Source organism: Telmatherina bonti (genome assembly GCF_933228915.1).
Source record: "Telmatherina bonti genome assembly, chromosome: 7".
Lineage (NCBI taxonomy): Eukaryota > Metazoa > Chordata > Actinopteri > Atheriniformes > Telmatherinidae > Telmatherina > Telmatherina bonti.
In genome coordinates, this window is record NC_136625.1 from 30,500,231 (window position 1) to 30,510,398 (window position 10,168).

General features: G+C 37.3%; 1 protein-coding gene across 1 annotated transcript; it reads left to right on the top strand.

The window, feature by feature from the left end:
• Positions 1-659: 659 nt before the first annotated feature.
• Positions 660-6,708, top strand: LOC306758523 (solute carrier family 22 member 13-like; the record flags this gene model as incomplete). The annotated part of the gene is made up of 10 exons (XM_079243850.1): positions 660-1,034; positions 1,112-1,215; positions 1,385-1,539; positions 3,155-3,323; positions 3,414-3,534; positions 4,012-4,106; positions 4,232-4,446; positions 5,536-5,644; positions 5,897-6,103; positions 6,639-6,708. The coding sequence occupies 10 exons, from the start codon at positions 660-662 to the stop codon at positions 6,706-6,708; spliced, it is 1,620 nt and encodes a 539-aa protein (XP_079099976.1).
• Between the last annotated feature and the right edge of the window lie 3,460 nt (positions 6,709-10,168).

Here is a 10,168-nt window from a genome sequence, read left to right on the forward strand (position 1 = left end):
AAGAAGTCTAAAACTGTCCAGAAGTGGCATCATCTTCTCCAGTCCCTGAGGCACCAGATGGACCATCACAGTGTGGTTCTAGTGCCCTTTTCAAGGCTCATTTAATATGGCAAGTCGCCTACTGTACATTAACACTGTAAAGCAACATGCTGAAGCATGTTATGAAACAGGTTTCATGTAAGACTTAAGTCAGCATTATATAAAAGTGAGTGAAAGATCAGCCGTCCTTCGAGATAAGGAAAAATGGTCAGAGTACACTTTTAGAGTCAGCTTGACTGGGATGTATCAGGGCTTGCATTGGAAATAATCCCCAGCATTTAGCTAAAATGGGCCAATATTTCATTCTTTTTCTGTTTTATATTCATGTGGATGAGTGCCAGATCTCTTTTAGGGTGCTGATCAACAGATGTGGAGGTGAATTAAAGTTTAGACATTGAACCAAAACACATAAACTGTTATGCTAAAAAAAAAAAAAAAATACAAAAGTGACAAATCACGGTTAAATAATTGTTGAGCTGGTTGTTTTACATTGCAGAATGTCTCCTGAAGAAAAGTTGCATCCTTTTCCAAGAACACTGTCAAGGGTTTAAACATTAATGGGCTTTGTTTAAAGGTCATTCTCCTGCAGCATCTCTGAAGTGGCTGCCCGCACCCGGAGCATGGCTGATTTTGGAGAAATTCTGCTAAATATTGGAGAGTTTGGACTCTTTCAGAAGACTATCCTGATTGCATTATGCATTCCAAATATTATTCTGCCTTTTCACTTTATGAGTGTATTTTTCATCCAGTCTGATCCAGACCGGCACTGTAACACAGACTGGATCCATAAGGCTGCACCTAACCTGACCACAGATGAGCAGCTGAACCTGACGCTGCCTCGTGAAGATGATGGAACTTTCAGCAAGTGTCGGATGTACGTCCCTGTGGATTGGGACATCGATGCCATCAGAGAATATGGGCTGAATGACACCACAAGTTGCCAGTATGGGTGGGTGTACAACAACATGTTGTATGAAGCCACCATTGTCACAGATGTGAGTGTTTTAAGTCTTTTGCAAAGTAGAAATTGAAATGTTTCTTTTGCTAACAATTTGGTTAATTTATTCCACAGTTTAATCTGGTTTGTGACCAGGCTGAGCTGCTGGGGGTGGCACAAGCTGTGTTAATGGCTGGTATTCTGTTTGGATGTCTTTTACTTGGACCTTTTGCTGAATCGTAAGTTCTGCTGAAACGTATAGGTCGGCATTGTGTAGCATGAGTAATAAGCCCAAAGTCCTGCTAAAGTTACATTTTCTGCTAATATGTAAATCCATGTATGTCAATGTTTTCTGTTGACATTTCAGTGCAATGTGTCAATGAGCAAAACAAGTGTTATTTGTTTCAGGTTTGGTCGTAGACGAGCAGCTCAGATCCCAGTAGTTGTAATGCTAATATTTACTGTTACAACTGGATTATGTCCAAACTTCTACTTATATTTGGCATCACAGTTCATGGTTGGAATTGGCTACGGAGGATTTCGACTTAATGGCATTATCCTGGGTAAAGTATGCTTCACCATTTCATTTTCTTTTGCTGTTTGTTAACAAATATAATATTCAACAGGCCATTTATGATTACACAAACCAGTATCATCATCCCATTATAACAATGATCATAAGTCCATTTCCAAAACAAATGTATGAAGTATTAAAAAAAAACTGCACTACAAGGTTATACAATTTATTTAATCGTTATATAAAAACAAAACAAAGATAAATGAAATTTTAACATAAAAACATAGAAAAGTCTTTTGATTTGGAATTTTTTGTTTTGAGAAATAGCACAAGAACAAGTTTGAAAAAAGGTTTTTAGAACAAAACAAAGATAAACAATTAACAATAAGAATAATTTATTATATAAAACACAAATTTTAGAAAGAATATTGGGAAAATGGCAATTTTAAATGAAATTATCACCAAGTTATTTGATCATTTAAGAATATTATTGCAACATTAAGATGGCAAAGATTTCAGACCACCAAAGTAATCTGTGAATAAACAAGGACTGTATTCTGTTGACTTGGAGGCATCGTGTTGGAAACACTGAGTCTTTACAACAAGAAGACCTGAAGTGTTGATCAGCTTAAAGCTTACATCAGTTCCAGATGTCTGGTAGTTTCCAGTATCCAGTAAATGTAAGTGAAGAAGCTCGTTTGTGGTAGGTTCAAATGTCCTCATTAGGAATAGCAAAGTTATTACATTTGTAGCTAACGCGTTAGTCTTGACTGGGATTCATTTGGAAGTGAAAGAAAAGTAGCTTTACTGATACTATTTATTGTGGTAAACCAGTGATCTTCAACATTTGGATGAAAGATGGAGCAAGAACATCATACAGTACAATCTTACTGATGTACATACAACATCAGTAAGATGAAGTAAATCCATATTTAGGACAATTTTCTTTATAATTTTAGGTTTTGTCTCGTCTATCCTTATCCGATGTTGCTTCAGTAGCAGGTCATCTCTTCATTTGCATTTTCGCTGGTGGTTTCTGAAGTAGACGGTCTCTCTCTTGTACTGGTGGAGTTTTTTGGTTGAGTTACTAAAATAGACATTGTTGCTTATAATAACTTCCATATAATTGGAAGAAGTTGACCAGTCGCTGGGAGCTTGACAGAACCACCATGCAACTTCAGCCTTGTGATCAGCACAGATGCAACTGGAGGCAACAGGGTCATCCTCTTTGTGTGCTGGAAACTTGGACAGACAGGTGTAGGCTAGTCTCCCACTGACTGAACCATCACCCAGCTTGAGAAATCTCCTGTGTGTCACCGAATGCTTGCATTTCTAGCTAAAAGATTACATCTTCTGTCCCCATTTATCCATTCACTGCAACATGTTTGATTAATCTTTATGCATATTTAAATTCGTGGGGAAAAAACTGTGTAACAAAATTTGACAGCTCGGTGCAGTTCCTCCATGGCACGCTGTGGGACACATGTTGAAAAGCTCTGTCGTGTGTGCATAATATTCTAGGAAAAAAAGAGCAAAAACAACAACAAAATAATAATAATAATTTGTAACCCATCCAATTTAGTCACCTAATGGCTTCATATTGTCTGGCTGCTGTGGTGAGGGTCCTACCTTATTGCTAACACTCAGCTTCATCTCTCCAGCTACAGAATGGATCGGGGTGTCCAAGAGATCATGGGGCGCATGCGTGAGTCAGCTGTTTAGTGCACTTGGACAGGCCATCCTTGCTGGCATGATCTACTTAATCCGAGACTGGAGACTAGCTCAACTGGTCACAGCAGCTCCGACTGCAGTGATGGCCATTTACATTTGGTGTGCATCAACATCTGTCTCTTTGTGCTGATTTGAACAACATGCAAAGTGGCAGCTCAGTGAGAGGTGTCACTGATTTCTTTTGGGCAGGTTCATTCCTGAGTCAGCCCGGTGGTTGGTGGACATCGGACGGAAAGAAGAGGCTGAGAAGCTGATCACTAAAGTCGCTGTCATTAACAAACGCACTGTTCCCGACAATCTGATGGACAAGGTCGCCTCCCTTTCTTTACTTGCAAGGAATGAGTGGGAAGAGAGTGAATGTTACATGATAAATGGCAAACGCTTTGAGCACATAAATGTGAAAATAAGAATTTGAAACTGTATAAGTTGCAGAGGTGGCAATTCCTGGTCCAGAAAGTAAAAGTCCTGCCATGTTTTTGGATCTACCTGTACATTTTGAGCAGGTGTTTTCACTAACAGGCTCATTAACCTGGCAAATAAACTCTGCTCATTAAATTCAGCTGGTTTGGTGACTGGTGGGAAGAGCTGCCGGACAGGACTTTTCCTCTCTGGACCAGGAGTTGCCATCTCTGATAAGTTGTTGAGTTTACTGGGGTTTAATGGACAGACTGACTGCCAGAGATCTTCACTGCATGTTTTCAGTTTAGTTTGTTGTCAGTCTGATTGCATGATTAGCTAATAGGACTAAATGTTAGCATCACGTTGTGTTCACCCCTTTGCATTACAGATTGTAACAAAAGACACTGAGAAAAAGAGAGGCATAGTAGTTCTTTTCCAATCATCTGTGCTTAGGAAGTATTTCCTTACCATAATATTTGCATGGTAAGTGTTGCTTTTTGTTATACACCTATGAGCTGCTCTAAGCCTGTGAATGCAACACTAAAGAGAAAAATGTGACATTTTACAATTAGTTTTTAAGTCCGCTTGACTTTCTTTGCTACCCCCAGGTTCTCGCTGAACGTTGTCTACTACTGCCTGTCATTCAATGTGGGAAATTTTGGCCTGGACATTTTCCTGACGCAGGCTTTGTTTGGCCTCTCTGAGCTACCAGCTCATATTGTTTGCATATGGCTGCTGGAAGTGGTGGGGAGAAAAGTGTCGCTGATATCAACACTTCTGATCGGAGGGTTATTTTCCATCTTAATCCTAGCCGTTCCCCGAGGTAACACACATCTATTGATTCTCACTCAACATTTACAAACACAATTAGTTTGATTGTCACTGAGTTAATGTCTCCATATTATGTAATTTTAATTACAAACTCAAATTCTAAATAAGCTAGAAGGATGTGTAATTGCTGAGAAAAAAGAAAATGCTTTTATTTGCAAATTTCATAAACCCATATTTTGTTTTCAATAGAACATAAATTATATTTAAGATGTTGAATCTGGGATGTTTTACTTCTAAGTTTCTGTATCTGACATTCTGTTTATGTACTGCTGCACATAAAATATAGGTTAATGAAGTTTGTAAAGTATTGCATTCCACTAATGTGCATATCGGACAGTATCCTAACTGGGGCTGAACTATCTTCCTCAGGTGTAAAGTGACACATTTTACATCTGTGAGGCGATTTTGTTAATGAACAGTGTTAAGTAGATGTGGTGGGGGAACTTTATTGAACTAACTTCTATAGTGCTCAAAATCTTGCGTGAAATCTCACGAGAGAAAGTTATGTTATCAGAAAATGGTCAAAACATAAACTATGTTTGATTTTTATCTTTTGGTTTAATAAGTTTTTAGACAATTATTTAATAACAATTTGAGGAGAATGGGCACATGAAAAGAACAGGTGATGACACCATTAATGGATTCCCAAAGCACTGGCAAAGCCTCATCACTCCTCCAACACGTGAATTGCTGCACACTGAGAAGCTGACTGTAGACAGTGACGGTGTCTGGCTCCGCAGTGTTTCGTTTGGCAAATTTCTTATTAATAAATGGAGACACGATTGTTCAGATTTAGCCATTATTTATATCTAGAATGATCAAATAGCACAAACCACGATTTACCCAATATCTAAATTTAGCTTGTCTGCTGACATACACAGTGACACAAGACTTAACCCTAAGAATATGCAGCAACATGATTATTGACCAAACCATTTGTCCAGCGGTAGTTAGGGCTAATATCTGCACACTGACAATGAACTATGATGGTTTTCACATGCATTTAACTTCTCTGTTTAAACAAACCCCGCCACTGACCTGTGTGTGTGTTTTTATATATTTTTCTGATGTCCTGTTCAAGGTAATGCTGTTGCTGTCACAATATTGGCAATCGGAGGTCGAATTTTTAGTAACTGGGCTGGATCTGTTTGTAATGTTTACGTTCAGGAGCTGTTTCCAACATCTGCTCGGTAAGTTGAGACTCTTTGTTTTTTTCACTAAATAGGAAGATATAATTCACTGTTATTGTTTTGTGGATTTAAATGTTACATCTGCTGTCCAGCAGTGATCACACATCACAAAAACCTATAAGCGATATATGAATAATATAAACATATCGGTGCTTCTTTTAACACATTAAATATATGATTATACATATCATAAGAAACTCCATCAGTGTACCAAACAGTTCATGTTATGTCTGTTGACATTTTTTGTTCCAGACAAACAGCCTCTGGTTTGGGCTCCATTGCGAGCAGAGTTGGTGGGTTAGTCGCTCCACTGCTTAACATGTTGGCCTTGTACCACTGGTCAATTCCCACCATAGTCTTCAGCACCCTTTCTCTGATCAGTGGGGTTCTCTGCTTCTTGCTTCCTGAGACGGCAAAGAAAGAGCTCCCAGATTCAACCGATGAAGCAGAAGGCAACAGGTAAGCAGTCTGCATACTGATGGCATATCCTGTGGTCATTTATGTCAGGATTAAACAACGAAGAGCCGTACATTATACTGTTTTAATGCACGACGCAGAGTTTAGAACACTACAACACACAGTGTCTCAAAACGGTGTAATGCACGGATCAGAGTTGTTTAATCTGCTCATACCGTGGTCCCACACAGTAAACATTTTAAAACAAATGTTCATTTCTTTTTTTTATAAAACTGTATAATGTTAGCCTCGATGTACTTTTTATGCTAAACGACTGTTATCAAACTACAGCAAATTTCTCTTTTTCACCTGCAAAAGACAGCTGATCTGAACCAGTTGATCAATGGGTTGCTACGGTGACGGCTGTAACCAAATGATACAACAGTGATTTAATTTGCCGAACGACATGTCTGTATATAAAATAATAATACATGCCAAAATTCTCACTGGCCGTGGTATAATGTACCTTCATTAAATGCTCAAGTTTCTGCTCTTGTCCTACACTAACGCAAGCATTTCTGTTCCTTTTCTCCTGCAGAAATAAAACCACCCTGAAGAGACAAAGTAAAACAAATAAACCTCCACAAATCAAGTCAACCAAGCTGTAGTCTACATATACCTCCACACAATATGTCTGTTTTGTTTTGTATTAAAAATAGCTTTGAAACTGAGCATCACACTTTCCATAATAATCAATAGATAATCGATAACTTTGATATGCAAACACGAAATAACTAGCCAATTATTACTCACAAGACACAAAATGTCAAAGATGATTGCTCTGAATGTTACTGAAAACACTGATGCTCACAAGCTGATGTAGCCTTCTTGTAATCGTGACTTTTAATTACATTCTTGCTTTACATCTTCAACCATCTTTCAAGTTGTCCAGCAGATGTTTGGTTTGTTAATATTAACTGATGCTATCAGACTTCAGGCTAAATGCTTACTCTCTCAGATGCAGAAGTCAGAAGTAAAACATTTACAGTTATTTAATAGGAAAGAATGGATGTTTACAATGTGTCTACAAATAAAATGTGTTGTTTTGATTAACACATTAAGTCCATTGTATATTCTCTGTATTTAATGGTGTTTGCCTCAGCAAAATAAAATTTTTCTTTTTTTTTTTTTTTTTTCATAAGCCTGAATCTCTCATATGTTGTTACCTTACCAAGAATTGTTGGATACTTTCGAAATGACAAGTTGTCATCTGACTGCTCTGCCGTGTGACTCTTTATGATAGGCAGCTGCTTATTTAACCCTCAGTCCCCTTAGAGAGACATCAGCATGTTCAGTGTTGGATGTTATGACAGCATCACATTGCAGATTTGTTTACTGTGCATCCATGATGGGAATCTCTTGTTCCACCACATCCCAAAGATGCTCCGTTGGATTGAGATCTGGTGACCGTCGGGTTGAAGAAAGGATTTGTAGAGGATGTGAGCTTTGTGACATGATGCATCTTCCTGCTGGAGGTGTCCATTTGAAGATACTTCACTGTGCTCATACAGAATTTAACAATATAGTTCTTTATACTTTTAATAATTGGCACAAACTTTATATCCTGAAGAAAACCCACATTTCAAAACACGAAACTTCAAAGATGATGTGAGTTATTTGGTAAATAAGTACATATTCCTAAAGTTTGACCAACTTGTTTTACACACAACTGAAACTGCTTCACATGTCCTCACTGCTGCAGCGAAGCGTAGAACTGAAATGGCTTTCTCCCGTGGGTTGGAGCAACACTTAAATCCTTCTAATTATACTGCCACACAGAGATATATGTGGTTCATTTCCCCTTTTAAGTCTTTTAATTCTTATCTTATTAAATTTATAGCCTTTTCCTTGGATTCATTGAACACACTTTTAAATTTCCAGTGACAGATGTACAGAGCAGCCTGTGTGTGAGGAGACCGCTCCCCACAGTGAGAGAGGCTGGTACATGGAGGTGTCGGAGATCCCCACTGAGCCATGCTTTTTTTTTTTTTTTTTTTTTTTTTTAAATTAAAGTTATAAAGCATGAAACAAAAAAGTCTCTCTAACACTGTAGTAAGTTTGAACTTGCAGAAAACTGATTATCCTGTTGTGCAAATACATTTTCTGCACATTGCACATTACTTTTTTTTAAAATTTTTTAATTTTTTTTTTTACCCAGACTACCTTATTATTGTTCAGTGACGTGCTGCTGTTGCTCAATAACTCGCCAAACATAAATCTGGAATAATGAATTTACACAAACTATTTTCTCACTTTTCCATAATAAAGATTTAAAGTGTTTCTAAATCCTGTTCTTGCTGACATCTGCTCTGCATGTTTTAGTTCTCTCCACCTCCAGCACACCTCATTCAGATGAACTGAACTTTTCTACAAAGCCTACAGAATACTGAGACAGTCATGTGAGTCAGGCGTTTATCTCTAAAACCCCTCAAGGACCAGGATGGAGACACAGTAATTTGTATGTCTGTGTGTGTTCTTTTGTTAAAGGTTTTTTACTGAAATGTTTCCATATACTATGTACAGAAAACCACAGCTTCATCATTTCTGACGCAGCACTTTTTTAATGCTTTGGAAGTCCAGCTTGATTCTAAGTAATTCCTGAGTAAAGTATCGTCCACGACTCTTTCATCAAGAAACCTGTTTTGTTTCTTATTCAGTGTCACTGCATAATGATTTATTTTGAATTATTTCCTCTGCCAAGGAGGCTTTGTTTTTACAGGCGTTTATCTGTTTGTTTGTTAATGCACAAGATAACTCAAAAAAGCTATTGACGGATTTTCATGGAATTTTCAGGAGTTGTTGGAAATGGAAGAACTGACTTAATTTTGCTGGTCATTTCGATCACCATTTGGATCCATGAATTTTTTAAAAATGATTCTTTAACATTGTGAGACGGAGCCATTTTCAACATTTGTGCACGTAATTCCAACAAAAATGGTCAGAGTACTTAGGAAAAAATACAGGACATGTTTCTAACAAGTTCTAAAATATATCAAATGTAGTTATTTTGGGAAAGATACACACTGACTTGGCAAGATATGCAGTAGATTACAAAAAGAGTTGATTTAAAAAAAAAAAAAAAAAAAAAAAAAAGCTTTTTATAACTTAAATCAAAACCAAAAGAATGCATCTATTTATATGAGGGAAGTTTATTTAGTCAGCACATGTTACACATCAGGTATTAATATGGTGCCCATGATCAGCTGACAAGAAAATGTACTTGGTCACAAACACTACGGACATGGGCAAGCAGGTTTTTACATCATCATCGCATTCAAAAAGAAAAACTACCTATTTTAATTAAAAGAAATGACAAGCAAGACTGGCTTTAGAAGAATTCAGGTTTGGAGCAGAATTCCGGTTTTCTGAAAATGAGTTCCAGATGTTAGAAGCAGAAAAACTAAACATTGATTATCATTAATTCTAACTCATGAGATGGAAAGCAACCTTTACTCAGGTGATCCCCAAAGCCTCAGTGGCTCATATGATGACAGTAGTGTAAAGACTTGAGAAGTGTACTGATATGGCCCCCATTGTTTCACATTGAGACATGTGTAGCAACATTCTGGACTAGCTGCAGTTGTCTTAGTGATTTCATTTAGACCTGAAAAAACTGTCATCAGAGGACTGACAATAAATGCGCGAGTAAATGAGCCATCATGTTTTCATAATGAAAATAAAAACGACCCATTTTATTTAAAATTTATGCAAACATCAGAAGTTTAAAATTAAAAATTTGCAAGCAAATCAGACATGTATGAGTTAAGATAACTAAAGTAGAGTAAAACAAAACCAGTTTATTTCCTATATTTTAGCCTGAGAAGGCGGTTTATGGTGATGCAAGGATTTATTCATTTACCTTTTAGTGCTATTTTGGCTGCAGAAGAGCAACTTTTCTTCATATGATTCTGTTTTACTTCCAAATTCAGATATGATGAAGATGTTGGTGAAGATCGACCAGAAACAACGCTGTAGTCTCATGATAGTTGTTGCAACAAGAAGCAATACCAGTGATGACCACTAGGTGTATGTTCAAAAATTTCCCTGGCCCAACTGCTATCTTCAAAA